This window comes from Salmo salar, chromosome ssa10 (assembly GCF_905237065.1).
Source record: "Salmo salar chromosome ssa10, Ssal_v3.1, whole genome shotgun sequence".
Classification (NCBI taxonomy): domain Eukaryota; kingdom Metazoa; phylum Chordata; class Actinopteri; order Salmoniformes; family Salmonidae; genus Salmo; species Salmo salar.
The window spans coordinates 17,257,223-17,272,298 of record NC_059451.1 but is presented as its reverse complement, the minus strand read 5'-3'; the positions used below and the strand labels follow the sequence as shown (position 1 = coordinate 17,272,298).

Below are 15,076 nucleotides of genomic sequence, written 5' to 3'. Positions count from 1 at the left end.
GTAAAATCAATCAAACCTTTATTAATGTAATTGCAGAAAGAAGTTGACAATGGAAACACAGCACGTATGTTACAGAGTAAGTTCCGCAAAATAAAACAGGTCAAAGTTGCTTTAATATACTTGCAATCAACCCCTAGTGGTGTAACTGCCTACGTCAACACCTTCTACTCATGAGACCAAGCCCACGCATATACAGTTATAAAAACTTGCAGGAGAAAACAATAGTCCAGTGTTTTGTAAGGGCTCAGCAGTAATGTTCCATTCTCGTGTGGCTTACAGTGGTATGTCTGACTTGTCTCTTATCTATTTGCTCCCCTGCAGGTGTCTGTGTCTATGTATCTCTTTTAGCCTTGAGGCGCTTTCTCACAGACACCCTGTTTTGACCGCAATGGCTCACACATCTGCTAAGGCCATTTCTATAAGAGGCAGAGACTAGAAAAGAACCGTGGAACAGTATTAAACCTTATAATGCATATATTGCTAATCTGTGGTCCAGGACCCTATAAATCTGGTGGGGGAGGGTCTTATAGCCCTTCCCCTTCTATTAATACAACATAAGCATAATCAATTATTATAATACATCAATCATTTGTTGCTGCCCCTATCATGACCCCAAGGTGACCCCCACCAGGGTTAACACGTTTAAATGTTTTACTCACTGATAAATTCATAGAAATGTTATAAATATTAATGAATGAATGATTCTAAATATAATACTAAATTATGAAATACAAATGTACTAATAGTAGTATGTTAACTATTTATGAATTGATTCTTATCCATAAAAGTTATTATAAAGTGTTTAAGATTAATTTCCATGAGCCTTCTGCAGCTTTTCAATAAAATACACTCTGGTCAGCAATCAATTCTTGTGAGAATAATTTAGGACAAGTTGTCTACAGAAATAAAGGAACTTAAAATCAAGAAATTCAACCAAGACAAAAAAGACAAGGCCGAGGACAAAGTCTACTTCTGGAGAAACCCTGACAAAAGAGGGCCTGCTCCTCCACTCCATGACAGATGCAGGAGGGAAGCCGCTTACTTCTATCCACCCCCGTCTGACCAACGCTCTTCAACCAGCGCCTCATCCGCTTCCAGTGCCAGTTTTTTATCCAACGAGACTGGGCCGACGGAAAGACAGAAGGGCGGAGGTGGCCGCTGGCACGCGCACCGACGAGATGCCGCACCCGACGGGGTAATAAGAAACGACCACCAGAGGCAGATTCCCACGGGACTGAGAGTCTTTCATTTATTAAGCAAGATATTGAGCCCTGCCCATGTCTCCTTGCTTAATAAAGGGTTATAAGTTGTACCAACAACTCAGTGCAACGATTTCAATGTTAAGGTAGACATGTTTAATTTTTTATTTAGAAACATCCGTTTAAGGAAATACTTTAGCTCCCCTAATCGTGATATTTCTACTGAACATGTAGGTTCCTCACCTGCACATACTCCGACTCCTTTTGTAAGTAAGAGTTATATTGTACCTCCAGCCAATCGCAATCACTCTATTGAGACATATTGCAGACTCGTTGTTGTTCATCTCCTTAAGAACAAACAGGAGTACATATCTTTCCATAATTTACCTAAGGATGAAAAACAATCTTTGCTTGATTTACAATCCGATACGTCCGTCCTTACCCGCCCTGCTGACAGTTCATGTAAATGAGTGTCATAGACAACTGCTTGACAACACCTTTTACAAGAAACTCAGAAGTGACCCTACTGCCCAATTTCAGAACACTGTCTTTACTGTCCTAGATGGGTATTTAAGTTCTGGTCAGATAACCAAAAAGAACACGGATTTTTGGCTATTCAACACCCTAAAATTGCCACTTTCTATACTTTGCCGAAATTACACAAGAATGTTACAAAACCTCCAGGGCGCCCTATTGTAGCGGGTATTGATGCAGTAACGGCCCCTCTATGGACTTTTGTTGACTTTTTTAATAGACCACTTGCAGAACAGCTCCCCTCCTTTGTAAAGGACACCAGCAGTATGGTCTCAGAACAGCTCCCCTCCTTTGTAAAGGACACCAGCAGTATGATCTCAGAACAGCTCCCCTCCTTTGTAAAGGACACCAGCAGTATGATCTCAGAACAGCTCCCCTCCTTTGTAAAGGACACCAGCAGTATGATCTCTATCATTGAATCTCTTGATCCTCTCGCTGATAATACTTTGTTAGTTACTTTTGATGTTGAGTCGTTATACACAAATATTCCACATGAGGGCGGTATTGAAGCCGTGGAACATTTTCTTCTGCAACGTGACCCTAATGAACTACCTTCGAGCATGCATTATAACATTGGCTGAAATAGTACTCACACACAACTACTTCATGTTTCTAAGTTATTTCTTTATTCAGACGAAGGGTACTGCTATGGGATCCCCCATGGCTCCTAACTATGCTAATTTGCATGTGGGTTACATGGAGAAACAGTCGATTTTCAATCCTCTCCAAAATGTTTTCTTTCCTAACATTATTATTTGGAAACGGTATATTGATGATATTTTTGTTCTATGGAGGGGTGATGCAAAACAGCTCCAGGCGTTCCATGCTTTTATTAACTCCTGTTCTGAGCATCTGAGATTTACTATGCAATCTGACACACGTCAAATCAGTTTCCTTGATCTTCTGATCTTGTGTGAAGATAATGTTCTCTACGCTGGTCTTTACAGGAAACCTACTGATCGTAACAGTTTGTTGAGGGCAGATAGTTGTCACCCACTTCCTTTGAAAAACAGTTTGCCCTACAGACAATTCTGTCGAATCAAAATAATTCTGATTTTGACAGAAATATGGCTGAGACGCAAAGAAAATTCAAGGAGAGTGGGTACAAAATTGGTCAGATTAATACTGCCATTGAGAAAATTAAAAACAAAACAAGACATGGCCTTTTCACGGTCAGTCTTGCAAAAAGAAGCATTCTTGCGTTCTAACTACCCGCTATTCAATGTGCAAATTAAGGGAATCGTTCACAAACATTGGCACATTCTAAGATCCGATGACAGTATCGGTAATGTGTTTTCGGACCCTCCCTTGGTCGTATTCTCTCAGGGCCGAAATCTCAGAGATCAATTTGTAAACTCTGGTTTACCACCCCAAGATATCCCTGCACAACGTCTATTTGCGCCCTTACTGGATGGCAACTACAAGTGTAATGGCTGTCATAAATGTAGATCCTTCAAACACCCCCAAACAGGGAAACAGATACCAATAAAAGGTGTTATCAGGTGCTCCACTAAGTCGCTTATTTGTCTTATAATGTGTCCTTGTGGTAAAAAAAAGATGTGGGTAAAACAAAGCGCGAATTAAAAGTACGAATCTCGGAGCATCGTAGCACCATTAAGTGCAAAAACTCGACTTACCCAGTTGCAGCCCACTTTTTGGAAGCAAACCACTCGATTTCGTCCCTACGTTATATTGGTATCGAACATGTCACTCTCCCTAGGAGAGGGGGTGACCTCGACAATTTATTGTTAACTCGTAGAGGCTGCCTGTATCTTTAATTTAAAGACCCTTGCTACCTTCGGTCTCAACGTAGACTTTGATCTGAAGCCATTCTTGTGATTATTGTGATTTTGCTATTGTAAATGTTTGTAGGCTTAAAAATGTATCTTTGATCGTATGCTATCAATTTATGTTTTTTGTATGCTATTTTAATATATGAGAATTAACCAATGATAGCAGGTCACACCCGGCCATAATTACAGACACCTGTGCGTGTCCTCTGACACTATATAAATGAGTCACCCAGCAGTGTTTGTCATTATACCCTGATGAAGACCACTTGTCTGTCGAAACGTTGGATATTAGGTTTTTAAATTATTGCATCTGAGCTCCTGGTGATTGCGGCGCTCCTTGAATTTTTCAAGTGTTCTACTCCGCTAGCCAGCACCTCGCCTAAATAGGTGTGTTTCTTTCTCCTCTAGTAATAACACATGATAACACACAATAAATATTGACAAAAAAGTATTTATTTTTCAAAAAATAATCTTTAGAATCCCAGCCATGAACAAAGCATAGTGTATCGTTTTCAAATTGCCGCAAACAACATTCATGCCCCGATTGTTCTTTTAATTCTTAGGAAGTGTGTGTGTGTGTGTGTGTGTGTGTGTGTGTGTGTGTGTGTTTCCATGGAAGACGAGCATTACTGTTAGTCCAGTATTGGTGATTCACATTGGTCTGGAAAGGAACAGGGCGTCAGTGGATTGTGTCATTATAGACATTGTCGTTGTCATAAATATCTGTAAGGTGGCCAGGAAAGCAGTGGCGGTTCTAGACCATTTCAACTGGGGGGGCCAAGCTGGGGCAGTTGTACTGTTAGAGGGGCCAGTTACATTAGATTTTATTGTTGTCATGTCGTTTTCTTCACTGCATTGCAGGCATTAGCAGGCAAAAGACCATGTTCATAATCATCATCGTTGCCTCTGTCTAATAACGAATGTAAAAAAAGAACGATAGCAAAAATTAGTTATGTAAAAATTATTTCATACTCCACATTTAGGGGGGGCCACAAGGGGGTCCAAAATTGTTGTCACAGGGGTACCCCTGGCTCATCCCCCACAACCCCCCTGCAGGAAAGGGGTTAAAACATCTTGCACTTTTCCTACTAAGCATATTCACTGAGTATACAAAACATGTCTAGGAAGTCGGGCCGGCCAGGGCAATGACATTGTAGTCTCTCCACTAGCTTGACTTACAGTAATACTTCCTGCGTAGCACCCTTTCAAGGAACCAGAGTAAAATGTTAAAAATAACATACCGTTGATATGATCGACATCGTCATAAACATCGTCCCCTTCCCTGAAAAGGAATATTGAAAACCGTATTAACCAGAATATTATGACACAGTTGTCAACAGCAAAATATGATACCAGTGACTGAATACCAGGGATTCTGGATTCATAATCTTCCCAATAATTGTGTTGAATAAATATATCAGAAACCTACACCTGAAGAAGAACCCTGGGCACATATCCATCTGTGAGAGAAAGAAAATGAGGCAACAATTAGAATAATGACACATGCTAGAAAAAGGTATCAAAACAGGTCATTTTCTAGAATCTGTTATTGATTATTAGGCTGTACTACAGACAAAAGGGGAAACCTTTTAGTTAGTTACCAGTATCTTTGGCTGTACTACGAATATACATAGCCCAGTAGCCTAATCCGATATAAAACTGACTTTTACAGACTTGTCACTAGAAGATGATGTATTCACATACATTTCCCCTGCTTGTTGCGACACAGGGCTTTTTTGTCACTGGTGACTTGAATGACCTCCAGGATCTCTCCTTGAACCACAGCTAGATCCGTCCCTCCTGTCTTCTTGATGCTTGCATTCGGGTCAACCATCATGCTGTGTAACACCAAAATCGGTCCCTCAAACTGAGAGAACAAAATAAAAGTTATGTTTACTTCTTTTTTTTTATATGACTTGGTAATGTCATATGACATGACATCGTTGAGTAGGCTAATAGTGAGTAATCAAGCTTTTCAGGGCGTGCACATGAATTGCGGCAAAAGCAATTTTCAACAGTTTCTTGAAGATTTGCAAGAAGAGCAAAATATGTACCTTAAATTTTTTTCTAAATTCCTTTTCGTCTTTCTCCAGCATCTTTCTCATTATTGGATCTAGACTGGAACATAAAGACACACATCCTTTTATGTGATCACAAAAAGTTGTTTTTGTCCTATTTCAGTAGCCAACTTTATTTCTTATTTCTTATTTGTAGCCATTAGCAACTACTTTATTTATATTCAGTGCAATGCATGCTCTACGCAACAGACATACAAGCTAAACTGTATACAAACTTTCATTTTCATGTTTTAAGTAAACATACAGGCCAAATGTGGCAAGCTATCAAAGCAACACCACACTCAGGAAAACCACAGACAGAGAAAGGCATTGACTAACCCTCCTGTGTATCTGGAAAATGCATATTTTTTCTATTAAATTCAAATGCCGAATACCTAATTACAAGAGGTGGAGGGAGGAAGTTAATGGGTGTTCCTTGCACATCATCATAGTCATCTCTGTGTGTGTGTGTGTGTGTGTGGGGGGGGGAGCATTTGCATATTCGTGTGTGGGAGAGCTACCTGTTCATGTTTCCTGAGGAGTCAACATCATAATAGACGTCATTGTCTTCAAAAGGGACGGGAGGTGGTGGTTGCGGCAGTGAGGGGTCAGGCGCTCTGGACAGTTTGAGTTTACATTTCACTTCCTCATAATCCACATCCACACATGTGCTAATGATGTAGCCATCTGCAAATCAACACTTCATTACTGGCTTTTGGTAGCTAAAGGTACACAACATGGGTGGTTTTCAGCATTGTCACAGCACATATTGAACTAGTATAAAATATGGAACAAATATGGGCTGTTTAGTTCTATGGAATTAAATAGTGTTTTACTCACAGGTGCCAGTCTGTGTGCGGGCTAGCCACCTGCCCTCGGGGTTGTTCTTAACCCGTATGATCTCCACTCTGTTTCCCTGCCGAACACTTAGATCATGCTTGCCCCCCTGCCAGTCGTGTCGAACCCTGCCCATGTGAAGGACCTCTATGTCCCCAGTCCCCAGCTGTGGAAGGGTAAAAGTAAACACATACAGAGGGTTGTAAAGTGGTGTTTCTAGCCTACAGAGATGAATGAGATCTCTGTTCTGCATGTGTGATTACATTACTGTATTACCATATTAAACAAAAATACTCATAATAATAGGTGTTTTCCTAAAGAGAATATCCAAAACTCTGAAACGTGTTTCGATATTCATATGTAGCAAGTGAGTTATGACGGACAGGTTACTGTTTGGGGGGATTTCTGGACTTGTGAGTGGTTAGCGCATGGAAATGTAGTGTTTCACCTTAAATTTCTTTCTGTATTTGTTGTCCCTTTCCAGTCTTTTCTTTTGATTTCTCTTCTCCTGCTCTTGCTGCCACCTAAACTCTTTCTGTTTCTTCTTATCAGAACTTGTCTTTTTCACCTCCTGTTCACTGCCTCTGAGATTTCAAAAGACAAGAGACATGAGTGGTCAGTAATACTATTTGCGGTGGACAGCTCTTACGCCCATATAAACATATTATAACAGATATGGGACTATTCAAATGTTTTCCATTAGCTTTGTGATATGGGTTGTTACAGGTGTGCTATGACAGGCATTGCGATGTCTACTTGTAAGACAAGCATAAACCCAATATATTTGAACTCAACATACAATATGTAGTTGTATTGCTATACTATACTTACTTATAGACATCACTTCCATCGCTCCCCTGCAGCCAGGAATAAAAAGATAGATTCAAGGTAAATGTCATGAAAAGCATGTTTTTCAAGAACAGTATTTCAGAAGTCATTCAGAAGCAGTGTTCTGCATTAACGCTCACTGATGGTAAACATAGAAGGTTCCCACAGAATGTTCTTACCTCATTTACTTGTGAAGAACTATTGTCATTCCAGGAGTCTGTGGGTGAAATAGCAGAAAAGACCATTGATGACATGCATGAACAAGTGATAAACATGTCAAATACGCGCATTATGGAATGATGGATTGAGATACAGTATGTGTATATAACACAAGCTTTCACATAAATCATACATTCATGTCAACTCAAGTCATCATGACTCAGCACTAAATTCACAATAGCTAGTGTATCTCTCGCATGTGTTCATGGTTAAATAGCAGGTATTTTCAGTCATACCACTCATGTCCCAGCTCCCTGGGTGATTTAGGGGGGGGGGAGGTGGTTTCACATCAAGGCCTACGTCGTCATATCCCCCCTGGTCATCCTCGAAATGTCTAACGAGAGAACAGGAATCAGAAGGAATAATACATCAAGTGGAAAATGTACCTTTTTCAGTGTTCCTGTACAGTAACCATTTGCCTACATAGTAATGAAATCTTGGTTCATACTATCACTTTAACACTCGACACTTGACATTTCAAGTGAGCACACTCACACTGGGGTACACTGCCGTGGAAGGCTGCTGGGCTTGGTTGGAAGGCTTGGGGGGGCAGAGGGACTGACTAGCCCTGGGAGAGACTGACTACTGCCACCTGAGGAGAATAGAAACTACCTGCACTGTAGGTTTACAGTAGGTCTGAAATGAATTCAATATTAACAGATTTATTACAGGGTAGTGTTCTGCAGCGGCAGTCTGAGAACTTTTTTTCATTCTTCATTTCTTACAGAATATAAGAAAATAAAAACTTTTTAGAGAGAGATACGTAGAGGTTTTAACTGGTAACCAGATAAGGCGCACAGCATTCTTGACCTTGATTGGTTGTAAATGAACAGATGACTTTCCTGTGCTACTATGCTGCTTACAGTAAGTCCATACATGTGTTCAGTCAGTTTTCCCCTTTTACACTTTTTCATTGGAAATCAAGCTGCTTACCGTCAGTCTTCCTTAACCCTGGTCGCCCTGCGAGGTGTGGTGCCCTGGTGTTTCTCTGATGGGCCTGCAGGTTGATGTGAGGGGGCCGTCTGGGTTTTATGGGGCTGGGAGCCTCAGGGGGCAGGGCCCTTCTCAGGGGGGTCACCCCTGTCAGATTTCTCTGGCTGGGCAGGGAGGGGGGCGTCGGCTTGGTAGGGCCTGGGTGTACTCCCTTATGCTTCAGCATCATGTTCTGCAGGAGCTCCCCAGTGACTCTCACCCTGCCTTGTTGGTCTATGTTTGTCGGTGAGGGTGCTGGTCGGGGCAGCTCCTTGGCAGCTCTGTGGGGGCGGTGTGATGGTGGAAGGTGGGGGAAGACACCATGAGGCTCGGGGCTGGTGGACATGCCCTCCAGTTCAGCCCTTACATGTCGTGGTGGTAGCCTCTGAAGGTCCGGGGAGTAGCTTGATCCAGGAAGTGTTGGTGTGGGAACCATAAGCATGAGTTTATTTCGGACCTCTCCATTTGCTGTAACACTGACGTCTGCCAACCACGGGCCTCCTCTCCCAAATCCTCGCAGTGGAGGTTTTGGAGAAGTGCTGTCTCGACTACCTGCCATGTCAGCCTTGGCATGGAACCTGGCCCTCAATGCACGAACATCCACACTCTCCCCCTGACAGAGATGTAGCAAGGTGAGAATGGAGCTGCTTAGTTTGTAAGCAGGAAGTTTTCATAATAACAATACCAGAGCAACCACCCCCACACACCTCTCTTTCTTCACACACCCATTCCATAGAATCATTCAAATCATCTAAACACTACAGGTCTACTGACATTTAACATGTTATGTGCAACCAAACCACATGTCACATGCAAGCCAAACTACCATATAACCAGTAAGGGCAGATGTTCTGAGATGGAGGTCATGGCACAGCTATCAAATGTAGGTCAGATTGTCACGGACAATGCACTTGTATGATCAATGTTACCTCTGAAACAAATTGGGAGATCTTTGCTGATTTTAAGGGTTAAAAGAATGAAACAATGAAGAGATGCAGGAAGTAACTACAACCACACACCTATGTGCCCCTGTGCAGTGGTTGCCATAGAAATGGCAGTCACAGTCATAAGGGGGCCAATGAGGTGCATGTTTTGCTATTGATATTTTTATTGGGACACGCAGAGGAAATAATAAAGACCTGTCTCTGTACCACAACAGACGAAGCCTATCTGGCATTGTTCTCGAGCTCTTGCTTACTCAAAACAGAACTGCATGCCCTTTGACATTTGCATTGCCTCTCGATAGAACATTCCAAAATTGTCTGAAATATATTATTAACATATAGGCGTAGTTTGTGTATGGCATAGGTGTATAAAGGCTAAAGCAAAATTGGTTACCAAATAATAAAAACCTGATTAAACAAATATCTAATTAAATAGGAGATCTAATTAAATTGTGCACACCTGGCAACCACCTAGACTTCATCACTACTCTGATTACTCTCCCTTCAAATAGCCCTCAGTAGCCTCTGTCATCAGGCAGTATTGGTCTTGGTTACGTTCAGTACGCTGCTCCTGTTTTATATTATCTTCATGTTTATTATTATTATTAAACTCACCTTCTGCACCTGCTTCCTGACTCCCTGTGTATACATTACAGAACACTGCCTCACGAAAATATGGAAGCAGCAGAAGTTAAGGATATCTCCCAGATGGTCGACGTATAGGAACACCTACTCCGACAACACCATGACCAGCTAGCTCAACTGGGTATGGTAATAGATGAGGTCCTCCATGTTCTCCACCACCTTTGACAACACCCGAGAGGATTCAGCTCCAACTATCAGAGGACCCTCTACACCGATTCGTCCCAGCGAGCCAGTCCCCCAGCTCATCCAGCAGTCCGCCCAGGTCAGCGACGCCCTATTGTCTCTCCCGGACAAATACGACGGGACTTCCTACTCCAGTGCTATCTTTATTTCGCACATCAGACAGGAGCCCCCACCACCGAGAGGTCCAAGGTTCCCACAGTTTGCGCTCACCTTCTGCATCTGCTTCCTGACTCCCTCCGTATACGTTACAAGAATAGTGAGTGTAAATAATTAACTTGTGATATCAATGATTCCTCTCATCACTGACTGAACCACTACTTTTTATACAGATAAATAACAACCAATCAAATGGCTTGACTACAAATTGAAATGTTCCACTTAAATGAGTCATTTACAAACTGAAAAGCAGATTATTTCCACACAACATCCTGATGATCAATTTATAGTGGACAATATTTTGTTCTTTAGCTACCTATATCTAGATTAATTATATTCTAACCTGCGGCATTGTTATTAAGTTGGATTTGTTAACTGAATCAGAGAACAGTGGAATGAATCATGACCCATCTAAACAAGTGATGATTGTATCACAGAGTAGGCAGCATGTGAAAGTCACTCTTTGTCTTTACCATACAGCAGTGGTCACCAACCTTTTCTGAGTCAAGATCCCTTTCTGAGTCAAAATGCAAGCCGAGATCTACCGCTCAGATTTCTTTCAAACATGAAACTAAGCCTATGCAACATTAACCAATTAAAAACAATTATGTAGCAATGAGGTTTATGCTCAATACACAGTGGCTGTCACGCCCTGACCTGAGAGAGAGGGTTTGTTTCTCTATGTGGTTAGATCAGGGTGTGGGGTGGGCATTCTATTTTTTGTATTTCTTTGTGTTGGGCCGAGTATGGTTCCTAACCAGAGGCAGCTGTCTATCGTTGTCTCTGATTAGGAACCATACTTAGGCAGCCTGTTTTTCCTTTGGGTTTTGTGGGTAGTTGCTTTCTGTTTAGTTGTAAGTACCTGACAGAACTGTCGGCTGTCATTTTTGTTTAATTTGTAAAGTGTTCATTTTTGCATTAAACTACAAGATGAACATATTCCACGCTGCACCTTGGTCTACTCAATACGACGCTCGTGACAGAACTACCCACCACAAGACGACCAAGCAGCGTGGGCAGGATGACTGGACCTGGGAGGAGATCCTGGATGGGGCAGGACCCTGGACAAGGCCTGGGGAGTATCGCCGTCCGCAATGGGAGATCGAGGCAGCGAAAGCGGAACGGCGATACTGGGAGGAACAGGCAAGAAAGCAACAACAGAAGCCCGAGAGGCAGCGGCAAAAAACATTTTGGGGGGGCACACGGGTAGATTGGCTAAGGTGGGTTTAAGACCTGAGCCAACTTCCCGTGCTTACTGTGGGGAGTGAGTGACCGAGCAAGCACCGGGTTATGCAGTGATACGCACTGTGTCGCCAGTGCATACTCACAGCCGGTGCGCTCGGTGCAAGCTCCTCACCGTTGCCGTGCTAGAGTTGGCCGGCAGCCAGGGAGAAGTGCACCGGCTCAACGTATCTGGTCTCCAGTGCCTCTCTTCGGCCCAGGTTATCTTGCGCCTGCTCTACGCACGGTACCCCTCATTCACCAGCACAGCCCAGTTCGTCCTGTACCAGCGCTCCGCCCTTGCCGGGCTAAAGTCAACATCGAGCCAGGACGGGTTGTGCTAGCCCTAAGCGCCAGACCTCCAGTAAGCCTCCACGGCCCAGTATGTCCTGTGCCTGCTCCTCGCACTCTTCCTCCAGTGCGCCCCCATAGCCCAGTCAGCCCGGAGCCTCCAGCGACGCTCCTCAGCCCAGAGCCTCCAGCGACGCTCCTCAGCCCGGAGTCTCCAGCGGCGGTCGGCAGCCCCGAGTCTCCAGCGGCGGTCGGCAGCCCGAGTCTCCAGTGGCGGTCGGCAGCCCCGAGTCTCCAGCGGCGGTCGGCAGCCCCGAGTCTCCAGCGGCGGTCGGCAGCCCCGAGTCTCCAGCGGCGGTCGGCAGCCCCGAGTCTCCAGCGGCGGTCGGCAGCCCCGAGTCTCCAGCGGCGGTCGGCAGCCCCGAGTCTTCAGTGGCGGTCGGCAGTTCAGAGCCTCCGGCGCTGATCCACGGTCGGGTTCCTCCGGCGACACAGAAGCGGGGGGATCAGCGGGCGGTGTTGGGGCTATGCCCTGAACCAGAGCCGCCGCCAAGTACAGATGCCCACCCGGACCCTCCCCTATAGGTTCAGGTTTGCGGCCGGAAGTCCACACCTTTGGGGGGGGGGGGGTACTGTCACGCCCTGACCTGAGAGAGAGGGTTTGTTTCTCTATGTGGTTAGGTCAGGGTGTGGGGTGGGCATTCTATTTTTTGTATTTCTTTGTGTTGGGCCGAGTATGGTTCCTAACCAGAGGCAGCTGTCTATCGTTGTCTCTGATTAGGAACCATACTTAGGCAGCCTGTTTTTCCTTTGGGTTTTGTGGGTAGTTAATTTCTGTTTAGTTGTAAGTACCTGACAGAACTGTCGGCTGTCATTTTTGTTTAATTTGTAAAGTGTTCATTTTTGCATTAGACTACAAGATGAACATATTCCACGCTGCACCTTGGTCTACTCATTTCGACGCCTGTGACAGTGGCGACCCATCATTCAGCGCAATGCCCCACCTGTTTTGAGCCCCACCTGTTTAGCTCCAAAAATAACAACAGTGAAAAAAAAAATGTTGCAGTTTTTGCATGCTATTTCTGGAATTAATACGTGCCACATATCAGTTTGCAAACAATGTATAAAATAATAATTTAGTTAATAAAGTTGCATTGCTTTCTTGAGTAAGGCAGCTCCAAAATGCAGGTGTTTCAGCCTAGCTCAGTGCTTTCTGTGGAGGTGGGGCAGCCAGCGGAAAATACAGCGTGTAGGGGTTGGTAATGTTCTCTAGTTGCGCCGTGATTGGCTCAGTGTTCTGTCACTCATTGGGACACTACGTCACCTCAGAATCTACAGGGAGAGCTCAAAAACTCAAGCACCTTGGGTCCTACCATCGAGTTACATTAGAAATGCCCATCCAAGAAGGCTCAGTCATTGGCCACAGATAAAATGAAGTCAAATCACGTTATAGCTACCATAGCTTTGATTGGACCGATAATGTCAACATCATACTTTCAAAATGTTTAGCGAGCAAGCTAGACAAGCAGTCATCAGGAGGACCCTCTACACCGAATCACGTCGACAACCTACTGGCAAATCCTTTTCAATCCTTGTCATATGAAGAGAAATTATAGAGAAAACGTAGTGGTGCTCATCGGCCATTGGACATAAACATTACACATCAAGTTGGAAATCGCAAATTTAACAATGAATGCTTTGAAAGGAATCAGTGGCTAACTCCAAGCGTTACAAAGCAATTACTAGCCTGCTGTTCAGTGCAGTGGGTGTGTGGTCCATTCTCACCTGTCTTGAAAGCACCATAAATCCCGAGAATGCCAGACTTTGATGAGAAAGTTTGATGACAAAATTTGTCCACAAGGACCGCCGCGCCACCTTCCTGTTCAAGTGGGCACAGCGCAACAAGGTGAGTCCAAAATTGTCTTGTATGCCGCTGCATAAATTATGTAATATGCCAGGGAGATACAGTTGAAGTCGGAAGTTTACATACACCTTAGCCAAATACATTTAAACTCAGTTTTTCACAATTCCTCACATTTAATCCTAGTAAAAATATCCTGTCTTAGGTCAGTTAGGATCACCACTTTATTTTAAGAATGTGAAATGTCAGAATAATAGAAGAGAGAATTATTTATTTCAGCTTTTATTTCTTTCATTACATTCCCAGGAGGTCAGAAGTTTACATACACTCAATTAGTATTTGGTAGCATTGCCTTTAAATTGTTTAACTTGGGTCAAACGTTTTGGGTAGCCTTCCACAACCTTCCCACAATAAGTTGGATGAATTTTGGCCCATTCCTCCTGACAGAGCTGGTGTAACTGAGTCAGGTTTATAGGCCTCCTTGCTCGCACACACTTTTTCAGTTCTGCCCACAAATTTTCTATAGGATTGAGGTCAGGGCTTTGTGATGGCCACTCCAATACCTTGACTTTGTTGTTCTTAACCCATTTTGCCACAACATTGGAAGTATGCATGGAGTCATTGTTCATTTGGAAGACCCATTTGCGACCAAGCTTTAACTTCCTGACTGATGTCTTGAGATGTTGCTTCAATATATCCACATAATTGTCCTTCCTCATGATGCCATCTATTTTGTGAAGTGCACCAGTCCCTCCTGCAGCAAAGCACCCCCACAACAAGATGCTGCCACCCCCGTGCTTCACGGTTGGGATGGTGTTCTTCGGCTTGCAAGCCTCCCCTTTTTCCTCCAAACGTAACAATGGTCATTATGGCCAAACAGTTCTATTTTCGTTTCATCAGACCAGAGGACATTTCCCCAAAAAGTACGATCTTTGTCCCCATGTGCAGTTCCAAACCGTAGTCTGGCTTTTTATGGTGGTTTTGGAGCAGTGGCTTCTTCCTTGCTGAGCGGCCGTTCAGGTTATGTTGATATAGGACTCGTTTTACTGTAGATAGATACTTTTGTACCTGTTTCCTCCAGCATCTTCACAAGGTCCTTTGCTGTTGTTCTGGGATTGATTTGCACTTTTCGCACCAAAGTACGTTCATCTCTCGGAGACAGAACACGTCTCCTTCCTGACCGGTATGACAGTTGCATGGTCCCATGGTGTTTATACTTGCATACTATTGTTTGTACAGATGAACGCGGTACCTTCAGGCATTTGGAAATTGCTCCCAAGGATGAACCAGACTTGTGGAGGTCTACAATTTTTCCTGAGGTCTTGGCTGATTTCTT

General features: G+C 43.7%; 1 protein-coding gene across 3 annotated transcripts; it reads right to left on the bottom strand.

The window, feature by feature from the left end:
• Positions 1-3,961: 3,961 nt before the first annotated feature.
• LOC106613992 (FYN-binding protein 1) lies at positions 3,962-10,478 on the bottom strand. 3 transcript variants are annotated; one of them, XM_014216885.2, is made up of 14 exons: positions 9,999-10,462; positions 8,401-9,052; positions 7,963-8,059; positions 7,704-7,801; positions 7,428-7,465; positions 7,252-7,277; positions 6,869-7,004; positions 6,424-6,586; positions 6,105-6,270; positions 5,581-5,644; positions 5,231-5,393; positions 4,956-4,986; positions 4,768-4,808; positions 3,962-4,436 (listed from the first exon to the last, which is right to left on the bottom strand). In XM_014216885.2, the coding sequence occupies exons 1-14, from the start codon at positions 10,032-10,034 to the stop codon at positions 4,360-4,362; spliced, it is 1,788 nt and encodes a 595-aa protein (XP_014072360.2). In that variant the 5' UTR covers positions 10,035-10,462; the 3' UTR covers positions 3,962-4,359. The 3 variants fall into 3 exon arrangements, with proteins under 3 accessions (XP_014072360.2, XP_045543374.1, XP_045543373.1); XM_045687418.1 differs by lacking the exon at positions 3,962-4,436 and having other exon boundaries at positions 4,477-4,808; positions 10,117-10,478; XM_045687417.1 differs by lacking the exon at positions 3,962-4,436 and having other exon boundaries at positions 4,479-4,808; positions 9,999-10,464.
• Between the last annotated feature and the right edge of the window lie 4,598 nt (positions 10,479-15,076).

Bases quoted from the DNA above. Each gene is read 5' to 3' on its own strand.
- LOC106613992 (XM_045687417.1), bottom strand. From the start codon at position 10,034: ATGTATACACAGGGAGTCAGGAAGCAGGTGCAGAAG. The intron at 7,802-7,962 runs GTGAGTGTGCTC...TTCTCTCGTTAG, and splicing joins CCACGGCAGTGTACCCCAGT to ACATTTCGAGGATGACCAGG. The intron at 5,645-6,104 runs GTAGCTCTCCCA...TTTATGTTCCAG, and splicing joins TCCTCAGGAAACATGAACAG to TCTAGATCCAATAATGAGAA.